The sequence below is a fragment of the Dysidea avara genome, chromosome 3 (genome assembly GCF_963678975.1).
Source record: "Dysidea avara chromosome 3, odDysAvar1.4, whole genome shotgun sequence".
NCBI classification, from domain to species: domain Eukaryota; kingdom Metazoa; phylum Porifera; class Demospongiae; order Dictyoceratida; family Dysideidae; genus Dysidea; species Dysidea avara.
The window spans coordinates 10,274,470-10,302,302 of NC_089274.1; the positions used below are offsets into that span (position 1 = coordinate 10,274,470).

At 38.3% G+C, this 27,833-nt stretch overlaps 3 protein-coding genes and 1 long non-coding RNA gene across 5 annotated transcripts in view; 2 read left to right on the top strand and 2 right to left on the bottom strand.

Moving 5' to 3' along the window:
- Positions 1-8,673, bottom strand: LOC136249299 (MAP kinase-activated protein kinase 3-like). The gene is made up of 10 exons (XM_066041262.1): positions 8,429-8,673; positions 8,246-8,385; positions 7,214-7,275; positions 7,008-7,087; positions 5,332-5,452; positions 4,359-4,434; positions 1,810-1,934; positions 1,678-1,763; positions 1,248-1,328; positions 1-341 (listed from the first exon to the last, which is right to left on the bottom strand). The coding sequence occupies exons 1-10, from the start codon at positions 8,594-8,596 to the stop codon at positions 219-221; spliced, it is 1,062 nt and encodes a 353-aa protein (XP_065897334.1). The 5' UTR covers positions 8,597-8,673; the 3' UTR covers positions 1-218.
- Positions 8,649-12,356, top strand: LOC136249300 (NFU1 iron-sulfur cluster scaffold homolog, mitochondrial-like). The gene is made up of 3 exons (XM_066041263.1): positions 8,649-9,202; positions 10,119-10,252; positions 12,095-12,356. The coding sequence occupies exons 1-3, from the start codon at positions 8,677-8,679 to the stop codon at positions 12,272-12,274; spliced, it is 840 nt and encodes a 279-aa protein (XP_065897335.1). The 5' UTR covers positions 8,649-8,676; the 3' UTR covers positions 12,275-12,356.
- Positions 12,340-27,670, top strand: LOC136249298 (uncharacterized). Of its 2 annotated transcripts, none has more exons than XM_066041260.1 (2): positions 12,340-12,409; positions 24,240-27,670. In XM_066041260.1, the coding sequence occupies exon 2, from the start codon at positions 24,247-24,249 to the stop codon at positions 27,538-27,540; it is 3,294 nt and encodes a 1,097-aa protein (XP_065897332.1). In that variant the 5' UTR covers positions 12,340-12,409; positions 24,240-24,246; the 3' UTR covers positions 27,541-27,670. The 2 variants fall into 2 exon arrangements, with proteins under 2 accessions (XP_065897332.1, XP_065897333.1); XM_066041261.1 differs by lacking the exon at positions 12,340-12,409 and adding an exon at positions 21,919-22,448.
- Positions 16,962-27,833, bottom strand: part of LOC136249301 (uncharacterized) — a 13,363-nt gene continuing 2,491 nt past the window's right edge. The window contains exons 2-3 of the long non-coding RNA XR_010698146.1: positions 17,449-17,522; positions 16,962-17,054 (exon numbers count right to left, since the gene is read on the bottom strand). This is a non-coding gene — a long non-coding RNA (uncharacterized lncRNA). The remainder of the gene's footprint in view (positions 17,055-17,448; positions 17,523-27,833) is intronic.

Consider the following 27,833-nt stretch of genomic DNA (forward strand, 5'->3'; position numbering starts at 1 on the left):
TGACAATGATATCAGTACTTATTATTATGCTTCAAAAAATAAAGTGAATTACAGTGTGTTCAATAAATTCACATCCTTACTAAGACACTTACTTAATAAACTACAAAAATTAAGTAAAACAATATACATATAAATATTGTTAATTATGTTACTTTATCTTGCACAACTGTCAGAAATATTGTAACTGAAACATCAGTTCAACACAACACTAATTCAAATTATTTTTCTTTTTTCTTGGCTCGTCTCTTTTCAAGTAGACTATTCTTAGCATCACTCATCGTCTTGATCTTAGTCACTTTATCATCAACACGCATGGTAGCTAATGCATGGGACATCTCCTCCTACACAAATTTAGACAGTGACTAATGACACATTCATAAAAACACGCATATCAAGGCTCAACAGCCACAACTTCCCAGAGAATGGTTCTAGAACACAAATCTGGACTACTATTCCAGTCCCACATGAATGAAAGTCAAGGAACATAGTCCTTCACTAAACCAAATCTGCTATACAAGGCAAGGACAGCTGGACATTTGGTTCCCTATATCCTGTTGATTACACTTGGGCACTTATGCTGTTCAAGCACAACAGGATGGAAAAACTCTGAGTAAATAGATATTCTAATAGAACAGTCAACTTTTACTATAGAGCTGGGAAATATTTTCAACACAGTACATTGGCATATTACACAAGGGGGAAATTGCCACCATCCAAAATTCTGAGGAGGAAATTTTTGTAGAACTGCTAATCCACGAAAATCACAAAAAATTTTTCCCTTTGAAAAAATCCTGCTATACAGTATCTTGCCAACTGCTTTGATGTATCAAGTGATTGTTGTGCTAAAACAACTACTCAACCCAAAATTGGTTAAAAGCAATTTCTAACCACCATCTTAAGTCTCTTAAAAGCCTTAAAGTAGCAAACTTCATTCCAATACAAACCACAAGACAACTGCTACAAGATGCAACTTGCAAATACAAATGTAGGAACCCTGCTTGTATATAGCACACCTTTGTTTCTTCTTACTACTACCCTTTTGTGCATCCTACCATCATTTAGGCTTCACAAAGTCTGCAGCTGTGTGTTACTGCTTAAGGTAAGTGATACGAGTATATTTGTTTGCTCAAGGAAACAACAAGAAGGAAACCACAAACTTGGGAATTGCAATTACCAGGAAATGCATTTTGACTGCTGCCACCTCACTTCAAGTAATACATTCCTACAGTTTGCAAAAATAAACTAACCTGTACATCATGCCACACTTCTTTTTCATCTTGCAACACAGACACGGACACCAGTGGAGTTTGTGGTACTTTTTGGTAGCTCTAAAAATATGAGTATACATAAAATGATTCAATTAGCTAACCAAGTAGGTTTACCATGTGAACATGTATATACATACAGTAACTGCTCGAACACAAGTCGTTCATGCAACTTGCTCACGATTAAAACACTTGTTAATTAAGGGGCGTGGCAGCTGTTTTTCCTGTGAGTCTTCATCTTACAACTTTTAAAGGGATGAAGATTCACAGGTTGCCACGCCCCTTAATTAGCGAGTTATAATCACAAGCCACTTGCATGAGCGACGTTGCGTTTGAGCGATATAATATATTGTACTAAAATGTGCAATTATATAAGCCATACTACAATATATTACAATCCATTTTGACTTACTGCTATCCATGGATGCTGTAAAACTTCTCCAATCTTGAGTCGTTGTGCTGGGTCAGTTTTCAGTAGTTGTTTTATCAAATCCTTAGCTACAAAGATGTGTGTATTGTTACTGAATGGCAATAACCAGTTCACCTTCTGATGAAACATTAGCCCATTCTGCATCAGGAAATGTGTACTGTCCTTGTCTTATCCTCTTCTTCATACCAGGTGATATTGGAGCTCCTCCAGTACTATAAAATGGTGGGTACCCACACAACCTGGGAAAATGACAAGCAATGTAATCCACACCACATATATCTTCCTAAGGCTGGGCAGCAACTCAGTATTATCGATATAGAAAATGAAACTTGTATTGTCCAAGTTTGGTGAAACAGTATTATCACAATATCAATATTTCTGCAGTATTTAGGACTAATGCTTAACTTTTAGAATAATAATAACATTGTTCTAGTCTATAAGGATCACATCACATGATGTCGACTATCAATGGCAGGCACTGTTAATCAAAAAGATCAAGACATTTTAATAGAGCAGACAAATACTCTAATACAAGTACATAAAATTTTTTTGGAATTTTCAACTAGAGTAGGGACCATAGCACATCGATAAAAAGTACTAAAACAAGTTGGAGTAGTCCATGATATTAAATCACAGTAAAACAATAAGTTATAGTTATATCCCGGTACGAGGGTGATATCATTGTTATTACACGAGTCCGAGGCGGAGCCGAGGACGAGTGTAATAACAATGATATCATCCGAGTATACGGGATATAACTGTTTTATATCCCAGTGCGCGGGAGTGCGCAGAAGTTTACGGATAGTAAATTAAGTTCCGGTTTGAGTTCCTGTCACTGTGCTCAAGATTTCGTCCGAATTGTGTGGAGATTCTACTTCGTAGCCACAAGAGAGACCTTACATACTGCCTACAAACTGTAGCGAAGGGCGGTGTTATGAAGTAGCGGTTCCAGGTACGATTCGCCTTCGTCAGAAATTGGTATGGTGTTGTCGCGTGGTGTGCAAGAGAAAAATAAAGACCAACAAGTGGCTACCATAGTCCAAGATAGAACGATGAAGCTAGAGGAAGTTAGTTCTTCACCATAGTGACCGTTGGGAGTGATTGCTGGAGCGAAAATCGTCACGTACTATTCTTGACATTTGTTAAACTATCGTATTGGTAACTTGTAGTGTTATTGTGTAAAGGATTAACAGTTTTCTTGTAAGATTTAGCTAGTTTTAAGTGCTGTATTGGTGTGTTTTGTATCAATATTTCCTTATTTGGCTCTTTGTTCCATCAGTAAACAATGCCATTCGTGGTTATTATGATGTTACGAAAGAGACTGAGTGGCTCCGCAACAGGGTGATAAGTTAGTTATCACTGGGTGATAACTAATATATCGTACAGTAGCAGCGCCGCTCTGTCTAGCTGTATGGTAGTTATAACCCAGCGCGGCGCTTTGATACTCCCACGCACTGGGGTTTAAGAAGTGTTACATCCCTACTGTGCTCAAGATACTGTAACAGAAAATGCACAGTAGGGACATAACACTCCTTATTGTTTTACTATGATTTAATATCATGGACTACTCCAACTTGTTTCAGTACTTTTATCGATGTGCTATGGTCCCTACTCTAGTTGAAAATTCCAAAAATTTTTGTGTACTTGTTTGTTAACTTTTTTTTGTAAAAAATTATTATGACTGGTATATCAATATCAATCAATATCAATTATCATCTGAAAAGTGAAGTATCCATTACGCTAGCTTCGTTGTCAGCTATGTTCAACCCGTTACACAACATTTCGAATCAAGAACTGTTTGAAAAGCACCTCTGCAATCCCCGCATACCGAAAGAAAGAAATGGTACTGCGCACCCCAGTTATATCAATTATCATCTGAAAAGTGAAGTATCCATTACGCTTTGTTGTTGGCTATGTTCAACCTGTTACACAGCAGTACGAATCAAGAACTGTTCAAAAAGTACCTCTGCTAACAAAATAGCCACTATGAAAAATACGGATGATGTCCCTTACAAAAGGAAGCCATCACGTGCTACCACCACATCCGACACTTTTCGCTGTCAGCAAAGATAAATGGGACACAAAGGAGGACACTGGTAAGTCCATGAAGAATGCATTGTACGTACTGCGGTATGCCAAAAGGCACCTCTCGGGCCAAAGCGACGTCGAACAATGAAAAATCAAGCCCATAGCATTAGTCATTATCGAGTTATGCTTGTCTGAAGGCATCAGTCAGTTACTTAATTACTCAGTCAGTCAGTAGAAAATTCCATTAAATAATTTTTTTTTTAAATTCTGTAGCAACTCTTTGAAAGTATTTCGGGTCAATCTGAAAGCTTGTTTGGGCTTAGTTTTACCTAACCAATACTACCTCATCATCGACAAGAAAATTGAGGCTGGTGTTTGGGTGATGTTACTTTGTGGGCCACACCTACTCCTTTGTGGTCCCTACTATACAGTACTATCGTACTGTATGATAACAAACAGTCACTTACCAATACACAAAATGCCAGCAAAAATTAAATATCTATCCACTACTACATATCCACTACTACATAATGCACATACTTGTACAATATGTACATGCACACAGACTATATACATATTTTTATTGGAAGAATACATGCCTGTAACACAACAAAATGTAACAACACTAAACTTACAATATATATGTGATGACTCCGATAGACCAGAGATCACATGATAGGTCATAAGTCTCAGGACCAAGTACTTCAGGTGCTACAGACAAAGCACATAGTATTTTTACTGTACGCTACCACACCACCCCTGAAATGTGATCAGGTACTATAAACTGTTAAGATTTAGATGATGAAATTTGGTCATGCATCAATAAAAATATCTTGTGATTTCGAATATTATTCTGTCCCCTCAGTATCAACGAAAAATAACAATGTATCACCACAGCTTCCAGAATGCTTCTTCCAGCTACACAACACTTTGTCTCATTTTACCAGTTAAAAACAAGCACTACATCACGCATACTTCTCTCGTGTGACAAAGGGGTTTCGATACTATTTAAAGCACCATCTTTGGACACATGGCAATATGTCATAGGACTATGATGCATAGTCTGGTGCGGCCACCCTTCATTTGGTCTGTCTAGCATCAAGTACTTGTGCCAGATTACGAGAATTGGGTGCAACCAATCAGATCACTTGGTTACAAATTAACACATAACTTGTACAAACTTTTCTCACACATTGTGATGGTGACAATATGTGGAAACATCTCTTCTGAACGACAAGGACACAATATAAGGAATTCGTCAAGAATACTTTTGCCAACTTCTTGACTAGGTAAGACATCACCAGTAACAATGAAATATGAATTTAATTTTGTGCAGTTATCATGATGTAATACGGCATTCCATCTGCACAAGTACGTGATGCCAGACAGACCAGACCCTTAATGTCTAATCGAAGGGGTGGCTGCGCCAGACTGCATAATGCGTGACCAACCTCCTCTAGAAGATGGTAATGGAAAAGTTATGCAAACTTAGGAGGCATGATGAGACCTTTAGTGCTGCCAAAGCCAGGCAGGTTTTGTGGGGCACACACACCTACACTATAACAAGGTCTAAATACACAACACACACAAAAACACAAAGCAGCTTACCAACATAATATGGAGTATAACAAGGGGTCTGTAGTGTCCCTTTAACTTCTTTGGCAAATCCAAAGTCAGTCAATTTCAAAATTCCAGCATCAGTATCATTAGTATATAACAAGTTCTCAGGCTAAATTAAACAAAAATATGTTCAATACATAACTACCATACCGAAATCTTTACAATAATAACAATAGCAATACAGATTTTGTATATATAGCAAACACTGTACAATAGCATTTCAAAATTAACAGCAAAAAGACAGGTCTAAACTGTGTAGAAAGTTTTTCTCTTCCATTATATATAGTGGTACTGCCAAATATAGCCATGCAATTCAACACTTAATTCCTTATAATAACTAGCTTACCACTTTTGCATGTGTCATAAAACCACCAACACAGATGTGATAAAGTAAGGTCATGTGAGATATTTTTAAACAAACAAATTAACTACAAATATTAGTTAGTACTGTTAATTTTCAGTTTGGGATTACCATAGATATGACAGTAACCAGTATATACTGATGTCAGTGTATAAAATCTTAGTCCTGCTATAGCAGGTACAGGTTGACTTGAGCCCTCAAAAGCAGAATTACATAATTTGGAATTCAGAATCTTTTCATTCAAATATCTGACATTTACCACCAAAGTTTTTACCATACATTTTCTATGGAAAAGTCATAAAAGTATGTTATGACCTTTTCCCAGGAGTCAAACTGCACTATTATGATTGTCACTAATCACCTTGTTGGCTGAAATACCACTTTTCTTTTTGCAACTTTCTCAGGGCTTAGTGTACTATACCAGTGGTAATGACATAACGTATAGCACAAACTCTCAGAGACCTTTCCGTGTTATTATTATTATGCCTGACATGTATGACACATCTTTATACAAGCACAATATACCAACTATTACACAATTAATCCAATACACGTAATCTGCAACCCTGTCCTGGCTAGACTCGATCAACAAGTATTACAGTAACACTTACACAATGATAGTATACATGTACGAATAACTTTATGATAACGTTAAGCAAAAGGCAAACTACAGCCACTCTAATGCAGCAAAGCAAAAGCAGTATACAATTCTGAAATATCCTATAGGAAATTCCAAGAACATGTTGCACCTGATTTTTTCCCCCAATATTTCAAGCGTATTGAAACATAATCCCCAGCTATGATAGTACAGTACTAACCACATTCAGGTGAAAACCTAGCTTGTGCTCAACAAGGAATTCAATAATGGTCTCCACCTTGTCTACACATAGCAACAGAATACACAGCAATTATATCCTTCCTTGTACCAGTAACTTAAGGAAATGTTTCCATACATAGACATACAAATTTAGACAGGACATGATGACAGCATTTTAGAATTACCCATTACCACATAAAGCTCAAGAAGTAAAACTAGGATTCAATTTAAAATCACCAAAACATACAAAAAGTTTTACAAACTATTTCATTAGTATACTACATCATACTGGTCAAAGGTAGTTGACACAAGTATAGACACAAGTACAGACATCCCTAACATTCAGGTGTCCTTGTTAGATTTGCATCACAGTAATACAGAAACAGTCTAATATGGTCACGTGGTTACTGTGTGCATGATAGTGGGGATTCCCAAGTTGATCATTAACAGGTGATGCACACACAGCGACCACAAGAGTTGTCTCACCTTGATATCTCTATGAACAATGTTCATGTTATGTAAATGGTTGATGGCCAAACATATCGACCTCATAATCTCCGCAGCTTCTACAATTGAAAAACAAAATGTGTCAAATTGCAAACAGTATAACATTTTACATTAAACAAAACCACAACACAATTCAGCACATCTGATAACAGGTCAGTAGTTATGTATACACTGATGTGATATACCTCTTTCAGTGAAACCATGTCGTTTTCTTTGAATTCTATCAAACAGTTCCCCTCCCTCCATGCTGAGTATGGTAGAAACAACAATGACACATCATAATGCTGACATAGTCATGATGTAATAATAATATTGGTGTTGCACAATTGTGGGATATGCTGCAGCATGCAACTGATAATGAACATGCTAAAATTAGCAGGTTGAAATTACATATAAATCTAACAAATGTAAGTAATGCTCTGTGGCATAATAAATGACACATGCACGCCCACACACAGCATCACTAAAGGCTCTTTACATTGAACACTGCCTTTGTGTCAGGTCTAGCCACCATTGACATAAACAAATAATAATAACCCTATCAAGGGTAATGACACATGATATGAAGATGGTGAGTCGTGGACCTTGTAATAATATGCAAAAACATAAGGAATTTATGACACACAAAACCTAACATGTAACATAGGTGTGTAACAAAGAAACATGACAGAAATAGCAAGATAGATAAACTCCACACAATCCACTAAAGCCATTCTTCCTTGCATTACAATACATACATACATATATACAAAACAACCTCAAAAACAAACACTACAGTTAGCTTTTCAACAATTACAATCAGGCCAATGCATATACCAAAAAAAAAACAAAAAAAAAACAAACCATTATAAAAGCTATTAAAATGGTGTCTGGTAATGGTATAGTGGAGGGGAGCTGGTACACTGTTTCACCAATGGGATGTTTTATATCTAAAGAACCACTGTGAGGAGGTAAGGTATCAATATGGGGATTTATGATAATGAACAAGCAAAGGCAATGACTACAAGCATATCAAGTGGAATCTCTCAATAGCAGCATACATATTTTACTGTTGTAACATAGATCTTTCAAAGGTAAAACTGCATGGAGCCAGACCAAACAACTTTGTGAATGATCCAAGCTAATTTGGACCATTCTATAAGTTTCAATACTCCGAAACGTGCAAGAGCAAAACACATCCCAGTTGTATAGCTAACAGTACACAATATATAGATTACCATTCCATCACCACTAATAGACTTTTGTGACCAAGAAACACTCCCTCATATACATCCTTGAGATTCACGATGTTTAGGTGACTGCACGTGCGCCAATGCAAATCAACCTCTCTTCTAGACTTGGGGTTATCTTTCAACACCTTGAAGAGGACGTTTAAAACTGTACACCTTATTGATAAGTACCTTTAGCGCCCTTTTTTCACCGCTTGCCCTGTGCACGCATTCCAGAACTTTTCCATTTACTCCTAGACCCAATACGCGTTGATTAATGATATAATCGTTTGTGATAGGATATTTCTTTGGTTGAAGACTCTTCTGTGCCGTTAATCCGGGCTGTATAAACAACGCCATCACTTGTGAGCAAACTAGGAAAATGTCCCAACACACGCGCACATACGGAAACAATTGGCGCACTAAAATATTAGAATTATATGTTTAAAATGGCGCTACGGAAGGCAGTTGTAGATGGTTACAAGATTTGTTGGAGGCGTGAATACTCGCGTTTGTGGAGGTCAACAGTATGTGAGTCGGTCAGGTACTTTTCACAAGCCCGAACAGCATCAAACGGCATAAAGTTTGCCACAAGAACCAACTTGTTGCGGAATACAGCTCAGTTACCGGCCCCTGGAATAGTCCTCCGCCGTACAATGTTCATACAAACACAGGACACACCTAATCCTAACAGTCTGAAGTTTATACCAGGCGTACCAGTATTGGAATCTGGGACAATGAATTACTCCCATGCCATGTCTGCCCATAACAGTTTGTTAGCACGGAATTTGTTCAGAATAGAAGGCGTAAAGAGTGTTTTCTTCGCAGCTGATTTTATAACAATAACTAAAGTCGATGAAGAGGCTGATTGGCAGGTCGTGAAGCCACAAGTATATGCTGCTATTATGGACTTTTTCTCCACTGGATTACCAGTAGTGACCGATGAGCAACCTGCTCCAGATACTGGTGTGTATGTGTGTTGCATGTGTGCTCGTGCATAGGTGTGTGATTGTGCGCGTGGCAGCATAGCCAAGTGGCTAGAGCATCAGCCTGGTAATTGAAAGGTTCCAGGTTTGATGCTTGGTCATGCCAAATTGGTGTTGTTGTTTCCTTGAGCAAGAAACTTTACTCACATTGCTCCAGTCTACCCAGCTATTTAAGTGGGGACCTGGTGTCAACTGGGGAAGCAGCCCACCCAACTGTAACATCAATGGGTACCTGGTATTAACCGGGGAAGCAAATGCCAACTGTCCATGTCGCACACACAATGGGTGAAGGTCCAGGTGGGATCTTCGGGTGCCTACACCTTCACCTGTGGGACATGGTACAGCCTTCTGCAGGTTACTAGTCTTGCCCCAGGAAGATTTGCCTGCGCTGACTTCTAGCACCTGAGTAGTGTACAGGTGTCCCAGTGCTGGTTCACTGGGTAGGCATGACTGTGTTAAAATGGCAACTGAAGGCTTTGCTTTTGTGTGTGTGTGTGTGTGATCAGGTGAATATTATATAACTTTCTTGTCCTACATCCCCCATTTTCTGTGGATTCTTCTGTGCATATGTTAGGCTGCATGAAATAGTGAGAACCACACAAGTTTACTTTGTCAAAATAGTGTAGGTAGTGCTCACTAATCAACAAGGTCTTCCTGTAGCTTAACACTGATTAATACGTACGTAGCTGTGCTGTAAAAATCCTGAGATACAGACCAAATGCATTAACCAAACATTTTCATTCCCTTCCTGATTAGCTGTAGACTGATAACTGAGATTTAGTAAGTTGACTGGTCAAGACACGGAGAGCTATTGTTTGACCCACACTATGCAATACATTGCACATGTAATAATGTAGAGAGTGATAATTATTATGTCATTGTGTTATTATTGATAGAAGAGGAGGACAGCGAGACTGTGGCTATGATCAAGGAGCTACTTGACACTCGGATAAGACCCACTGTACAAGAAGATGGAGGAGACATTGTGTTTGTTGGCTTTGACGATGGCTACGTCAAACTAAAACTACAAGTATGTTTTTAAAATTCTCTGGTTAGGTGTCATACGATTTACTTGTTTCAACTTGTTGAGGCCTTAGTAGTAGGCCAAAATGATAACAAGATGTTTTGGGAATGGTTTAGTCTACACTGTATGCTAATGCACCTATCAATGTTAACGCTAACCCCTCCAGGCATACATAGGGGATTAGTGGGGAATTTAATTTGACTAAAAATCATCCCACTAGTAGGGTGTTTAACCATTCGAAAACTTTTAATACTTGCAGGTTACACACCTGCAGATTCCCAAAGTACGTTGTTTAGAAATTCAACTGCTTGTCATGTCCCCACAGGTGGGGAGTTAGATTTTTTGGAAAAAAGATCCCCACCTTTCCCCATCATTTCCCAGGAGGGGAATAGGCTCATAAGCATCCGAGGTGACTGCTTTATTAGAGTACTTTGTTAGGTATGTAACTCTTAACCTTTTCAATAAACTTCTTGTGATAGTAAAGTAATCATAGTTACAAATTAGCTTTATACTTTTTTAAACCAGGCGTACCCACAGCCAGCCGAAGGCCAGCTGTGGGCATGCGCCTGGTTTACTGAAATTGTTTTCGTAAAAACGCGCGTGTGTGTACGTATACCTATCTATGTTTGTCTGTATGCACCCACGTGAGCAAATCCTTTTATTGGTAAAAGCAGTCAGCCTATGAAAATTAAACACTAAATGAAGCCTGTATTAAACTTGAGCATATGCAAGGTTTGCACTGAGGCAGTTTCTTTTTGCTGGTTTGAAATACGGGTGTAGTGACTCTCTGCAAACTTTGTGAACTACTTTCCCATTGGGCTCTTAACTAATCTTTGTAAAACTTCAAATGAACATCCTACAAATTCAAGAAAAAGCTGTAGTACCATTCATGTACAACACACAACACTGCCTGTCAAACAATCCCTCCAACCCCACATAAAGACTACCCACCTGGCAAGGAGACGCTGAGTAACACTTCAAAGGACTGTCTATTTGGGTTAGGTGATCAAGCAAGCATCCAGGAGACAATAGTGGTGTCTGGATCACCTATCTGGTATACATCTTGCAAAACGAATGTCAGAATACTAGTGTTGTTGGCTTGGAAAGCTAGGGAATCCTCTGGTCTTCCCATATATATACCGAAAACGGGGAATGTTTCGCTGGGCGAAGGTTTCGCGGTTAAGGCTTACTGAGACTATTCGTAGTAAAAGTTTCGCGGTAGAGCTTAAACATAGCTATAGTAAATTATTGATTTAGCGGGAAAACTTTTGCGGTTTGGTTTGAAACTGCGAAAAACGCGAAACTTTCGCTCAGTGAAACTTTCCCCATTTAAGGTGTGTGTGTGTGTGTGTGTGTGTGTGTGTGTGTGTGTGTCAGTGTGTGTGTGTGTGTCAGTGTGTGTGTGTGTGTCAGTGTGTGTGTGTGTGTCAGTGTGTGTGTGTGTGTGTGTGTGTCAGTGTGTGTGTGTGTGTGTCAGTGTGTGTGTGTGTGTGTCAGTGTGTGTGTGTGTGTGTGTCAGTGTGTGTGTGTGTGTGTCAGTGTGTGTGTGTGTGTGTCAGTGTGTGTGTGTGTGTGTCAGTGTGTGTGTGTGTGTGTCAGTGTGTGTGTGTGTGTGTCAGTGTGTGTGTGTGTGTGTCAGTGTGTGTGTGTGTGTGTGTCAGTGTGTGTGTGTGTGTGAAGGCGCTGCCATTAGCCACACCACCAACAAGTGGTCTGTTACCAGGTCCACAATAAAGTCCACACACAACACACGTACGGTCTTTATCAATTTAGTGTATTGACATACTTACTATACATGCATAGTAACTTCAACACTTGTAATCCTATGTCTGTTCATGTACACAATAGGGAGCTTGTACTAGCTGCCCAAGTTCTATTGGCACTCTAAAAATGGGAGTGGAGAATATGCTGCAGTTCTATATCCCTGAGGTGAAGGGTGTAGAGCAGGTAGAAGATGAACTGGATCCTGTTAATCTAGAAGCTCTACAGAAACTGGAGGATCAGTTGAACTCTGATGCTAAGAAATAGTGTAATTAATTGTAAATGTTACGTATGCAAACTCCTTGTATTCTGCTCACGTGTGATTATGCCGTAATTGTTACTCCATTGATATAGTCTTAGTTCTGTCGAGAGTACAGGGTAGTGACAACGGACTTAACCAAGGTACTTATGCATTATTACATAGTAGCCGGAAAGGTACTAACTGGCGACATCAAAATTACGGGGCGTGAAACAAAGCGACACGTCAAGTTGTTTCAAGGAGGAAGAAATTATTAACGATATGTTAGAGAAATCAGAATAGGTATTTTAAAACGGTAATCAGCAATGAAGAAATAGAAGGAACATTTGAGTCAGCATGTCACATATTTAAAGAGGGCGTGGTGATAACTCGTCATCATAATTTGGGTCCTAGTGTCGCGTGGCCAGACCGCTTCTTTCTCTTTGTCATTGGGTAGTTCTCTTTACAAAAGCCTCCATTCTAGAATATGCATGTACCATCTGGGCACGAGACTACACTGTCAGAGGGATATACAACACATTGAAGCTATTCAAAGAAGAGCAGCTAGATTTACTATGAATCGCTATGGTAGATATGAGAGCGTTACAAATATGTTACACCAACTAGACTGGCCCACTCTCTATGTAAGAAGAAACCAGCTAAAATTGATGATGTATAAAATAATTAATGGTCTTGTGTATGTGCAGCATAGCTTACCCCTAACATATTCAAACTTACACAGTACCCTCCGTGGTCACTCTTACAAGCTTTCTCAGCCAGCAACCAGAGTTGACTCCTACAAATTCTCATTTTTTTCCATCAACTATTACTATATGGAACAGTTTACCATCATCAGTGCCGGGTAAAAGCAGAATCGTTTAATCAATTTAAGAACAACATTGTAAATTTGTACATATAATACTCAATCTGAGTTCTGTACTTAACAATAATAATAATAGGGAGAAAAAAGGGTCTGGAACAGTTCGAATCCCACAATCGTCTTGACACATCGCGAGGCTACGTCATAAGTATGCAACCCATGCGCTTAAACTCCATTGTAACGAATGCAACAGCAAAGAGGTTGGACACGCTCTCTTGATTGCATTCTTTTCTTTGGTATTTAACGTGACCCTCAATAGTCCTGGTACAAATTTGAAAAACGATGGGGTTGATTAGATATTCGGATGGTGCTTCACGTAAGTTTCAAGGTGATGTACTTTGTTTTGTAAAAGCGTTTGGTGATTGGGGTGAAATTAATAAGTTGCGGTTTGGTGTGTAGAACTTCTCCAGAATTGTCACGTACATACTCTATAATCAGAACAATGATACTTCGAATTAAACTGAGATCGATGTATAAGCCTCTTCAATAAAGCGAATTTTGCATAATTTGTTTCAGGGGCGCTTAAATCTCGTCCAACCTCCTCTGGCAAAGACTTCATCGATTCAATCTATTATCGTCTCAAAGGCAGCTTTAGATGCTGATAGGTTCATACATACGCACTTGTAATTGATTGGCGCAAGTGGCTACTATTTGAAAACGCATCACGTTTCTTGGTTAACACCCCCCAATTATCCGGGGAGTGCCAAGACGAGTGTGGGATTCGAACTGTTCCAGACCATTTTTTCTTCCTACCCAATGACAAAGAGAAAAAAGCGGTCTGGCCACGCAAAATTTTGGATTGCATAACGGTGGTATTACATGGCCAGACTTCTACCGTATAGCCTAAATATTTCGAGGGGGGAAATTTTCGCGGTTTTGGGTGTTATCAGTGAAAATTTTACCCTTGAAATATTTTGACCCCCATGTAGTCTAATACATGTTGAGAGTGTTTGCAAATCCACAAAAAAATTTTTAGCGACATTGCTCAACCTTGAAATATTTGCTGCTCAAAATATTTAGGCTATACAGTATTTCAGTGCAGAAGATTAGAGCGCCTATGCTTACCAGGGGTGTCAGAGTAAAAGTAAAAGTGGTAAGGCTGAGTAGTCTGGGGGGCATGTAGGGACCAGTCTATTTTGCTTTTTTTTCCACCTATTTTTCTTTCCAGCAATTCTTTTATTTTTCACCTATTATGCTCCATATTTTGCTCAAGAATTATAAATTTTGCTCAGCACTGATCTTTGTTAATTGAATATTTCCAAGTGAAAAGCAACAGTTGCACTTTAAAGTGACTGTTCTATTAGAGTATCTCGATCAGCACATACTTCTAACATGTAAAGCAGGAAGCTAGCTAATATTTCTTAACATGTGTGACTGTTTTATTAGGGTATCTTGATTGTCACTTATTGTTCCTGTAACAATTAGGTATGCATTGTTGATATTTTAGCACGTCTGACTGTTCTATTAGTATATCTCGATCTTTTGTGCAATTTTTATGTCCACTTCACAAAAATTGCACCTATTATGCCAGCATTTTGCTCATTGCTTTTACCCACCCATTATGCCAAAAAGTTTGCCAGCAAAATCGACAGCTCCCTAGGGGCACGTCCCCAAGCAATTTTAAAGTGCACATTTGGAGGCACCATTGTCAACAACTAAACAACATTCCATTGGTCACCATTCACTAGTTGAGTGTACAGGGACCAATTGGACACACAAAAAGGCAGGCATGATAATACGGCTTCCCACCTCTGGTTGTACAATACACGCTACCTGAAACGTAATGATACCCTGGGTGGTTGGATTATATTCTTCTACGAGGGGCCAACTGTATGTAAATACAATGTACATAAAGCATATGGGCTCCATTAAAAAGTGCTTAGTAGGAACCACAAAAGAGTAGGCGTGGCCCACAAAATAACATCACTCAAAAACAGCCTCAATTTTCTCTGATGACGATGGGGCAGTATTGGTTAGGTAAAACAAGCTTTCAGATTGATCCGAAATGCTTTCAATAAGTTGCTACGGAATTTTTTTTTCTTTTTTAATTTAGTTAACAGAATTTTCTACTGACTGAGTAAATAACTGACTCATGCCTTTAGACAAGCGTAACTCGATAATGGCTAAGGCTACGGGTTTGTTTGTTTTTTTCACTATTCGACGTCGCTTCAGCCTGAGAGGTGCCTTTTGGCATCGAGACGAGAGGTGCCTTTTGGCATACCGCAGTACGTACAATACATTGTTCATGGACTTACCAGTGTCCTCCTTTGTGTCCCATTCATCTTTGCTGACAGTGAAAAGTGTCAATTTGGTGTGGTAGCACATGATGGCTTTCCTTCATAATTATATAAGGGATCAAGTAACGGAAATCGTCCATATTTTTCATAGTGGCTATTTTGTTAGCAGAGGTGCTTTTCGAACGGTTCTTGATTCGTACTGCTGTGTAACGGGTTGAACATAGCCAACAACGAAGCATAGTGGATACTTCACATTTCATCCGGACGATAATCGATATAACTGGGGTGTGCCGCACCATTTCTTTTGGTATGCGGGAATTGTAGAGGTCCTTTCGAACAGTTCTTGATTCAAAATGCTGTGTAATGAGTTGAACATAGCTGACAACGAAGCGTAATGGATACTTCACTTTTCAGACAATAATTAACATAGCAGGGGCACGTGGCGCTATTTCAGATGCGTTAAGCGTGGATTCACCAGTCATAATAATTATTTACAACAAAAGTCAACAAACAAGTGCACCAAAAAATTGGAATTTTCAGCTAGAGTAGGGACCATAGCACATCGATAAAAAGTACTGAAACAAGTTGGAGTAGTCCATGATATTGAACCACAGTAAAACAATATGAAGTGTTAGCTATATCCCTACTGTGCTCAAGATACCGTAACGGAAATGCACAGTAGGGATATAACACTTCTTATTGTTTTACTGTGATTTAATATCATGGACTACTCCAACTTGTTTCAGTACTTTTTATCGATGTGCTATGGTCCCTATTCTAGTTGAAAATTCCAAAGTTTTTGGTGTACTCACAGAACATATAACTCATGATACCCACCTTCATAAGGCTATCATAGGTGTTAATACGTTGTTATAACATTTTCTTTTGTCACAATCCACCTTTCCCAAGGCTGTTAAAGGCCAGGACTGCTCATCTGGGAGACACACACAAGCTTCTTTTAAATTCATGATCCAGATGAACAATCATTAATAATCACGCATGTGTTATATCATAAAGTTCTAGCATAGCAAAGAAAGCTCAATCCAACAAACAATAAGTGGTTTGATTCGTCAACTTGTCAATGGATAACTAGCTGTAAAGCCCTCCAAAGTACTTTTTTTATAAACATTCATGGGTGGGTATCCAACAACAAGGATTGTGCCTTGTATACCACCCCACATACTATTGTGCATAGCGACATGCGGTAACAACTCAAAACCGAATGGAATAAAAGCCACCTTGACAACTTGTGAATCACGTGATTCAATTGTATTATGTTTATGGGTAAGGGATTGATTAGCTACCGTCTTCTCATTACAGCAACGCAAAGGCAGCAAATAGCAAATGCTTGTCATCACAATTCACGAATCACGTGATCCAAATGGGGAGGTCAATCTATACTGCGAAACCTGTCTTGGCAGCCACCTTTATAAAAAATGCCAATTTCTTATTAATCAAGTAAGAAATTCATATCATTACTACCTACAGATAAAGGCCACATAGCTTACAAGTGACAGACCAGCTTAGACACTGTAAACTGAACTACATACAAAACAACCACATTAAAAATAAAAAACAACAATAAAAGTATTATATATTGTCAGGAGTTTGTAGCTAGAGTCAGCATGGTTCTACACACAACGTGTTTCTGAAGAGAGGACATACGTAGTGGTAGAGCCTTCTTCAGACAAGCTGTGAAAATATAATTAACATTATTACAGATGTATTACACTTCTGTACGTATGCACACACCCACACATGCGAAATGAGCACACAGAAGTACACAGAGTGGTTTTACATCTAAATCTCATACATTGCAAAAAAATTCAGCCCTCCTATAGACAGATGCAGAACAATTTGAGCTGGCCATTAAATTTGCACATACATCACTAAGCTATCCACCAGTACCGATGGACTGCACAGAAACTCGATATGATAACATTTTTGGCAAGGAAAAAAAACACAGAAAATAGAATTTTAGGTCATGTACACACAGAGAATCCAGCCCTTACATTTCACACATACAACACTAATTAAATTAAAGCTATCCTCCAGCTACACACGCACACACACAAATTCAACTTACCATATGAGTGGTAATCAAATAATGTATGGTGGTCAAGCACATAGCAACATTGTGGTTTGAAGGGTAAAGGGTATCTGTGGTAAGGAATTTAATGGCAATACATAAATTCGATTACTGAGTCCACAAGGTGAACAATAGAACAGTTTATAATGAATATCGATAATGAGCGTCTTATTAGAATAGTTTAAAGACATGTTTACATGTCTGAAATATACTCTTGGCTGTAGTACTGTGTGCAAGTGTTCAATGGAGACTGTCCAAAAAGTACCTCCATAATACTGTGTAACTCCTAACCTTATCATTTGAGTCTATTAATAAACAGTAAGGAGTGTTTCCAAAGCAATTACAAAATCAAAACCAGTATAATGGTAATTTTTAAACCAGGCGCGTGCCCACAGCTGGCCTTCGCGCACACCTGGTTTACTGAAATTGTTTTCGTAAAGTGTGTATGTGTGTGTACAGGGAATTTAACACTTCTTGCAATTTGTACAAAATGCGTAGTGTGGTTGCGCATGCGTGTCTCTTATATTCTGCTATTCTCGAAGTGAAATAACCTATGCTACCACTCTGTCAAAATAATTTGTCGTGTGTAAAGCAGTCTGAGGCACGATATGGGTATCCACCACCATTGTGGTGCCAGATAAACCGCTTATAAAAACACGCATGCGTACACATTCATACTACACATTTGTACAAAATTGCAAGAAGTGTTAAATTCCCTGTGCCTATCTACCTATGTTTGTCCGCATGCACCCGCATGAGCAAAACCGTTAAAGAATGGTGAAAGCAGCTTTTACGTACGAAGCAAAAGCAAAATGAAGTCAGTATTAAACTTCTACACAGGTAAACTTTGCTCTGAGGTGGTTTCTTTTTGGTGGTCTGAAATACGGGTGTGGCGACTCTCCACAGACTTTGTGAATTACCTTTCCTTCGTGGTTTTACAAGCGTTTAACAACTGAAAAACAATGGTGCAGGCCTCATAGACTACTAGGAATAGCCTATCCCTTCAAGTTGAAAGGGGGCATATCCCTTACAATAGATAGTGTATTCTACATAGACTATGCCCTTACGTATGCAAACGAAAATGAAGAGCAGCTTTAAGGCTTTTTGTGGGAAAAAACATGATAGTCAAACTATAAAACAGTTTAGAAGATACTTCTGTGCGTAATATGTTGGTAAAAACGATTTGTTTAACAAGCGCTTCCTTCGCAGTGCATAGCAACGTAATTAAAAGAATTATGAAATACGAGAATTACACACTAATAATAATGTATTATTGCACTACCAAAAACCCCATTGGATATAGCAATAAAAATAGTAATAAATAGTTGGCTATTTCCAGATGAGTTAGCTAGCTGCATGGCACCTGGTTTTTAGAAGTAGCACAACATCAACTTGTTTTAGAGGCACTTAATACAGACAAAGTTGACATAAAGCTGTTCTGAGTGAAAGACAGGTTAGATTAGTGTTGTTTCTGTCCATTTTTGCCATTAAATTAATGCCAAGTATTACATGTTAGTTTTGGCTTCATCAATTTTTTTTTTTAACCAGGCTTTTGGCCAGCTGTTGGTGCATGCCTGGTTTACCACTGTGGCCATGCCCCTGTTTTACTGAAATTGTTTTCGTAAAAGTGTGTGTATGTGTGTGTACCTACCTATCTATGTTTGTCAGTACACACCCACGTGAGCAAAATTGTTAAATGGTAAAAGCAGCCAGAATGTAAGAATTAAAAGCTTTGTATTAAACTTCCACACACATAAACATTGCTCTGCGGTGGTTTCTTTTCGGCAGTCTGAAAAAATACGGGTATAGCAAGTCTTCGCGAACAGTCTTCCCTTTTGGTTTTATAGATGTTTAACAACTTCAAAACAACACTGAAGGCCTCTTTCAAGTTGAAGGGGGGCATTACTCATACTTATGCGAACAAAAATGAAGGGAAGCCTCAAGGGTTTTTCTAAACAATCTACATGAGAAATCATGAAAGACACACTATAAAACAGTTGAGAGGATACTTCTGTGCGTAATTTGTGGTTTAAAGTGGTTTGTTGTAGTTACGCTTCATTAGCAGAATTAGTAATAGCAATAGCATGAATAAAATATACACGGTGGAGTAGTTACCTATTTAGTTAGAATGGGAAAGTATTAACTGTATGGCCGCCTGGTTTTTAGAAGTAGCATAACATCAACTTGTTATTTCACTGAGCCAAAAATTGGTGAGGCTCTGGCTTTACTGGTCGCACTTACTCTGACATCCTTGGTGCTTACAATTGGTAATTATAAGTGCCGTGGTGAGAAAAAGCGGTTTGGCCAAGCATGCAGACTTTACACTGCAACATTTTGTACTTTCTTCCTGTTCCTCAATACTACTGTTCGAGTAGTCTGTTATCAGCTTTGGCAAAGTATAAGTGGTTTGATATTGCATGTTTAATGTCATCTTGCTCTGTGCCTATGACAAATGTTTCTTGCTCTGGAGCACAGGACAATTACAGCAGAAACTGTGTAACAGATCAGCAATGAGTAGTACTATTTACTAAAGTACCTGCTGTGTGCACAATTTGCTGCTGTGAATTGAATTGGCCCTATGACCTGGCTGAGCCACCTATGAGTTGAATTTCAGTGAAAATGTAGTATCGCAGTGCCCTTTTAAAAATCCTAGATCCGCCACTGCAATACAAAAGTTTCTTAATAAGGTGGTCTAACTCCCCATGATACATTTTTAACTTTGAAAGAAATAACCCTTCATAAAACAGCCCAAAACTTCTGGTCCTAAAGTTTCCACTATAAACAGGTTCCACTGTCATTACTACCATAGATACAAGCACACATACATTAAGACCAATTTCATTTTCTACAGCAAAAGAATACAAATACAAGGGGTCAAAGGATCCATGACCACACAAGAGCACTAAATGCATACATGTAGCATTGTTAATTAATTAGTAGTGAGGTGTGTCATACAGCACTTTTATTTTAATTTTTAATATCAGTGGTCCTCATGCACACAGCTTAGGATGCCAACTAGCCATACTATATAGCCCATGTGACTATATAGTCACTTCAATTAATAAACAACAACCAATAAAGCAGCACACAGTTAGAGTACCATGCAACATCAAACAACATTTGCAAAGTGGGACACAGCACAAAAATATACTTGCACTTATGTATATATATATATATATATACCACACCTGTGGTTGAGATCAAAAGCGCCACGCTGTGGTATATAACTGATATACCATGGTTTGTGGCTACGTTTGCCATATATGGTGTAATGCCACACATTCCGCGAAATCCTTATCTAACAAGCGCCTAAAATCAACCAACAATTGTTCACCTGAGCAATTTTCGATGAACTTTGTCTCCTTCACTAACTTCTGTCTCCTTCAATAATCGCGAGTAGATTGATGGACGTGGCACCGCTATAGAGTCTAAAACACCTGATCCATCAAGGATTTCAAGTCTCTAATACTGACAAGCGCAAGGAGGATTTTCGATGAACTTTTTGTCTCCTTCATTACCTTCACTATTCTTGAGTAGATGGGCATGGCGCTGCTAAAGAATCTAAAACGTCAAGGATGTCTACTCAACAGGTGCTGTATCACTATACCTTGCTATCTATAATTGTTTCATCTACTGGGGTGTAGAATATAACGGTTATAACATGATTACTCGGGATATGACAAAATATATATATATATATATATATATTACAGTTTTCAACAACAGTGCGTGCTATCTACAAAGAACTGTGTGGGTGTGTTTCTTTGGATATCTCCTCAACCGTTTACAAGTTGGTGTCCCATTGGCATAATGAACTTAGTGGTCACTTTTTTTCATGCTAGAAGCTTACCTCATTGGAAAGCCAGAGACTTACAACACCACTCTTCAACTTAATGTAGAACGACTTTGTGCCTTGTTACTGAGATAAAACAACTGATTTTACACAAAACTGTAGACCTTCCCAAATATTCAAGGACAACTTCCATTTCACTAGCTTGAGCTACCCTCCCACTGCACAGTTTTTTTTTTCCAGACATAATTTTCAATTACCCATTTAACATCATTTCCTTCCTTAGCCCAAGCATTCCTCCTGTCTTTATGCTCTGCATGGGCAGAGCAGCTACATGACAAAAGGCAGATGATGCCAGAAGTTATACCGATAGCAACTTTTGCTTAATGATATCAATTCAATATTAAAGTTATGTGACTAGGTATTGTAAAAACTATTAATTTAAAAATGATGTAGAGATCTATGCAAAAAAAAAAGTAGTGAAACAAGAGATGAATGATGGTACTACATCATAGCTCAGTGGGAAAGTCCCTAATTTGGCATTGAGCAAAATAATGGTTATAGCTATTGTGCCAAAGTAGGGACTTTCCCACTGAGCTATGCTGTAATACCATCATTCATCTCTTGTTTCACTACTTTTTGTTGCATAGATCCCTACTTCATTTTTAAATATTATTTACATTTTTTTAAAAATACTGGTTTGTTTAGGTTTTTGTTGTAGCACAGCTAGCTACAATGAAACTTGACTCTTCTATTAGAATATCATACATGACTGCTGTATTAGAGTGACTGTTGTATTAGTGTATATCTCGAGTCAGCCAAGAGGTGGCAGCTAGCTAGACCAATAGCTAAGGGGTGAGGTCATCTTGTTTACTGCTAAGTAAAAAGCTAGGTGTGGTCTCCATACTCTATTGTTATTAGGTCTTTAATTGATGGGTGTGGTCGTGAACCTATGGCAAATGGGGACACAAATTTACACTCATCTAGTCTTATAGTAGCACCAGGACTGAAGCACTTCTGAAATCCAGCTTTGAAATAATTCTGTGGAATCTATATATGTTGCTGAAAAAAAGTGCTGATACGGAAAATTAATGCCTTGATATAGTTTCGTAGGATGAAGAAGACAAGCAACCTGATTGAAGATAAAAGATAAGACAAGACGCAGAGGGCCTACACTCGTCGGAACTCCAAAAGGCACATCCCACTGGTGAGTTTGTTGTTGTGGCATAAAATGGTGGCTGTGCACCACTTCAATTGGCCTCAAGTCTTGCGACTGTGGTCAGTGAGGCAGTGATACTAAAATTTGAGTTTTGGTGATTTTTCTATGTCCAGCCACCTGTAAGTGTTTTGTTTTATTTAATGCTGTTTTATATGTGACCCGGTCTGGAAAAACTGGTCATATCACCCATGTCAGCAGATTTGATTTTTCACAAAGTTACATGAATAAACTATCTAATTTCACTATCAAAATAACTAGACTAATTGAGTGGTCTGCTTTTGCTGGCTGCTTTTCCCAAGCCCAGTGGCAATCTGTACGCGCCATATGGGGCCTTAATGAAGCTCTGGTCAGCCTGGGGATGGCTGTGTGTGGCTGTACAGCTCCGTGGTGTTGAATAAAGACCTGTACTATAAATTTCCTTTCACTTTAGCCAGTTTTGAGACCTGAATTGCCCATAACTTGGCCTAATTCATCCCTACGCCTTCCTTTTCAACTTTTTGAACAGCCTCTTGCCCTCCTTCCAACCCCTGCCTCCCTCTCCTTTTGGGACTCGCCTGATACAGTCAACCACAGTTTTAAAAATATCTAAAATGGAAGGAAACTTAGCTGTTGGTAATATGCACAGTGGATGCTGTGGAAGGTAAGGAATTAATGTAAAACGTGTGAAAATTTGGTACACATAGCTTCAACCATTGGTGAGCTATAACACACTAAATACTTAAAACTGGCATTTCTCGATACTCTTAAATAGGCGATAAGATCCCTTTTATCACATAATATTATATCATGAACTAGTACTATTCCCTAAATGTGATTTTAGTCACGTAAAATGTCTCCAGGGTGATTTTTAAAGGTGGAATTTTGGGTGGCATACGAAATTATCAGGGCGATCCCTACTTAAAAAGTGCTGCTGTACCATTTGATGATTAAAATTCCTACAGTTTCACCAGACCCTTTGTTTTGGGTCAGCCACCATGGAACTATAGTTTAAAAATGTGACTTCTGCAATCGGTTAAATAGTCTCCAATGGCAAGGATAAGAAGCTTGTAATCACCTAAAAATACAGTTTTCTTATCCAGTGAATAGAAAAACAATTTGATGCATGATATAAGTACTCACATGGCTGAAATTCTAACAGAACAAATAAATCACTTTTCCGGCCATTGTCATAACGTATTACTTCATTCCTTTTGCAAATATCAGTGGTAACTGTTCACCCAGGCATTGTATGAGTCAGCACAGGTGAGCCAGATCATATCGTGATGGCATCATATGCAGCTGTCTTATATGCTTGTGTTATAGTTGGTTTCAATGGTAGAAAATCCTTCATTGATCAAGTACAGTCTTTGAATGTTTGAACTATGAATATGTTTTATTCCCTACTGTGTCTACATTTACATAAACATTGTACCTTGCACAGGGCCGCCCACAGGGGGGGGCAACTGGGGCATTTTGCCCCGGGCCCCAGCCTGAAAGGGGCCCCAGGAGGCCCCATGAAGGGCCCCCTGAATACCTGTTTAAAAGATCGATATACTCTAATAGAGCAGTCAGATCTAAATACTCTAATAGAGCAGTCACAGTATTCTTCAGAGGAGCAGTGTAGCAAGCTTATAGATAAGGAGATATGGTTGGTGATGGGTAGTTATTGTCATTGCCAGCAAGTTGTGACCTTTTTTTTTTTTTTTTTTTTGGTCTTCACCTTACAACTTGGGTCAAGGGCCCCACTTTAACTCTTTGCCCTGGGCCCCTTAATTTCTCTGGGCGGCCCTGACCTTGCAGGGTAAGGATGGATAGTGCAAAGTATTTTCCTATTACATCATCATTTATCTACCAATGCTATCATCCCTTTGGTAACAATCCACCAGAAGATTTACTACAGAGCATAACTACAGACACACCACTACCAGATGTTCTACTGTTAGGATGTGGTGACCTGAGGTCTTGTTTGTACACCTTATGGACCAACTTCGATCACAGACATGCACGGAAATTTAAAGGTGTACAATTTGTACTAAATGATATTAGTGCAGCTGTGTTGGCCCGTAACATCTTATTTCTATATCTGTGTACCCAAATGCCTGTAAATCATAATGATAAGGTGAAGTGGGTAGCTTCTTTTTGGGCCATCTGGTGCTGTCATGAATTGTTGCCACACCACAAGCGGGTATTGAAATACACATTGTCTAACCTCCTTAAGTGGTCAAGCAGCATTCAGTCATGGACTGAAAGTGATGAAAATCCTATTAGATCACTAGTGCAGTTTACTTCCTATACAGATCTATCACAAATTCATGAAATATGGAAAATGTGGTACAATGATACTTATACAATAAGCGTGAAAGAAATGAGAAGTAACAGATTTGACACTGTCCAAAAATTTATAAGCCTTCCCTTATATAGCTATATGGATCAGCTCTTCAAGTATTATGGTGGTATCTTGTTAAGAAACTTTTCTCAGGGTGAATGTGCAAAATTAAAAGATGATGATGAATCTTATTTACAAAATGGCTTTGCTTTTGCTGAGGAAGTGCTAGGATTGCCTGTTGAAGATCGTACATTTGTCAATAGTACGTTTATTTCAAGACGTGGTGAAAAAACGTTCAGTCTTCCTGGTATTGTCACTCCTTATAATAATTTCTTTCTTACAAACCAACTATCTTCAAAGAACATTAATTACTCTGATGTTACCACTCTGATCACCGATGACAAATTTAGCTGTAAACCATTGCTGGCTAATAGTGTTCAACAGTTTTCAATATGGTTAATGTCTTGTGCCAACATCTTGACTCAATCTGAACACAAAATCATGTTTATGTTTCGGTGTTCGGATGCCCTGGAATTTTGTCAACACTTGCACAACAATCCACCTGCTAATCTTCCACAATCATTTGATGCAATATACTCTTCCAATTTGATTGATTATATTGCCCCACCAAGTTTAGTACTTCTTGCAATGCTTATATTGAAACCAGTTGGTACTCTCTTCACAGAATCTCTTTTTTGCTATGCTCTTAATACTGGCACTTGTGAAGAACTCTTGTGGAGGAGTTTTGGTTTTGATTGCAAACACCTGCGAGTGCTTTGTGGAGTGAAGTGCCTTGGCTATGAAAATGAATATTCTGATGTATTCTCTGTCAAACCTATTCCTGTTAATTTTATTGACATGGATGCTGTTTTAGGTATAAGTGTGAAATACCTTGTGTGGCGACATGTTTTAGCTACACCACCAACATTAAATCTGAACTTTTTATCTAGTGAAAATTTTATTTCGATTTGTGTTACATTGAGAGATGCAATTGCTAATTTGTTAAATTACCAAGACAATTGGAAAAATCCGATATGTAGCTGTAGTGGGACTGTCATGATATTGTTACAGTCATTCGCATCACAATTTGATACAAAGGAGTTTACATCACAATTTGATGCAGGAGAGCATACTTGTACTAGCTACAGATTCTGGGCAATGTTGTGTCATTTGCTAGTAGGTGATTACACGAATAGTTTGAGCCCATATTTGACCTCACTACAAACACAGGCTTTGTTACACAATGTCCACCTTCATTTGATAGTATCTGAATCAGACTGTCCACTATGCAAAAAGAAGTCAGTATTGGAAATTGTAAGCCAGTGTTCCCTTTCACCTCCACAGCCTAACCTTCGTTCAGAAAAACAATATAGGATCATAATCTATGATAAATCTTTGTGGAATGGTCAGAAATGTTATTCTGAATTTAGCTGCATTGATGGCATTCACATAGTAGATACTATCGCCACAAGCATAAGTAGTAATAAATTGATGATTGAATTTTTTACATTTGACAAATTCCTTCACAAAAACTACTACTTTTCTGTATTTTATGGTGAGGATATTTGGATATCACACAAACGAATAGGCACCCTTAAAACTACTAAAAATGTAGGTTATTCTTTCACTTGCAGCGAGCCATCAAGAACACAACAACTTGGAGATTTTGATTTGGGCACAATAGATTACCACGAGCATTCTCATAAAGAGAACCAAACAAGCACACTTATAAGTCTAAGTGACACAGCTCTTTTTGCTTTGAGTGGCCATAAACTTACCACAGCCAAACTGAATGATACTAATATTCAATTTAAGATTGGCAACTACTGCACTACTGTATCCTACCCATGGCCTGTTGACTATGGAAACTTATCCATCCAGTTATCAAGGAGAGAGAAAACGATTGGAATTTTAGCCAATCGAATACATCACAACATGCACTGTGAAGAACCAGCATACATTGTTAATCCAGATAATACTCTAAGGCTTCCTGTCGTGTCTTTCAGTCAGACTGACATTAGTGAATTTGGTTTATGGTATAACCCATCATTGCTGTTTCCAGCTGCCGATGATACTGTGTGCAATATTCAATCAACATTTGAAACTTTGTTTCATGAGACCACTGAGCAATTTTTCACTCTTTTGTGTAACATTAATGGAAAACCTCTACCTAAGTATTTCATAGCAATCTTGAATCGAGTGTTTGATGTTCATAATAAGACACCTGCAATTGATATGTTGTTTTCACAATGCTCACAAGAAGTCACTTCAGTTATTGCGGAGCTTAATATCAAGACTATTTCAATCACATTAAAAGATAATACTTGTTGTCAATTGGTCAAAAAAATATTCAATTATTTTGCAAACTGCACTGTGGCCACCATACCACCACCAAAAGAAAACACTACTTATCAAATTATTTCTGAGCATAAAATTGAGCATCTTTTTACCAGAGCTGTGATATATCCTTTGTATGCCAATCCTGATAGAATAACCACTGATCAAACTCAGCGACAATTAGTTACCCAATTCCTCTACAATGACTCCAAAATTTCGGAAGACACCATGCCAGGATTTCATGATAACATGCCATATTGGTTCAAGAAATTTAAAGCATTGATGAATAGAGATAAGTGCAATAACTGTCAGTGCATTAGAGCAGATCTAAAAACATGTGCACGGTGTCACTTAGTGCAATACTGTGACGCCCAGTGTCAGAGACAACATTGGAAAACACACAAGCCAGATTGTAAGAATCCACCAGCTATCAAGTAGACAAATATAGCTATGCACATTTGCATGAGCTGAACTTAACACACATATACACAAGTATTGTACATTTTGCGGTGTATTTTTAAGAGGTGTGTGCTGAAGCCTATTTTTATGGTGTATTATTTTTTATTGAGCAGATATTATGTTTATTAAACAATAATTTGCCATTGTTTTTATTTAATGTTAGCATGACACATCCCATGCATGCAGCCAAGGGAAATCAAAGCTAGTGTGATTGCATGATGGGTTACAGTTTCTGTCAACATAATTATTTACCTTTTAATTTCAAAGATATT

Bases quoted from the DNA above. Each gene is read 5' to 3' on its own strand.
- LOC136249299 (XM_066041262.1), bottom strand. From the start codon at position 8,596: ATGGCGTTGTTTATACAGCCCGGATTAACGGCACAGAAGAGTCTTCAA. The intron at 7,276-8,245 runs GTAATCTATATA...TACCATACTCAG, and splicing joins CTATTAGTGGTGATGGAATG to CATGGAGGGAGGGGAACTGT. The intron at 1,329-1,677 runs GTAAGTCAAAAT...TCATATTTTTAG, and splicing joins TACAGCATCCATGGATAGCA to AGCTACCAAAAAGTACCACA.
- LOC136249298 (XM_066041260.1), top strand. From the start codon at position 24,247: ATGGATAGTGCAAAGTATTTTCCTATTACATCATCATTTATCTACCAA.
- LOC136249300 (XM_066041263.1), top strand. From the start codon at position 8,677: ATGTTTAAAATGGCGCTACGGAAGGCAGTTGTAGATGGTTACAAGATT. The intron at 9,203-10,118 runs GTGTGTATGTGT...TATTATTGATAG, and splicing joins GCAACCTGCTCCAGATACTG to AAGAGGAGGACAGCGAGACT. The intron at 10,253-12,094 runs GTATGTTTTTAA...TGTACACAATAG, and splicing joins ACGTCAAACTAAAACTACAA to GGAGCTTGTACTAGCTGCCC.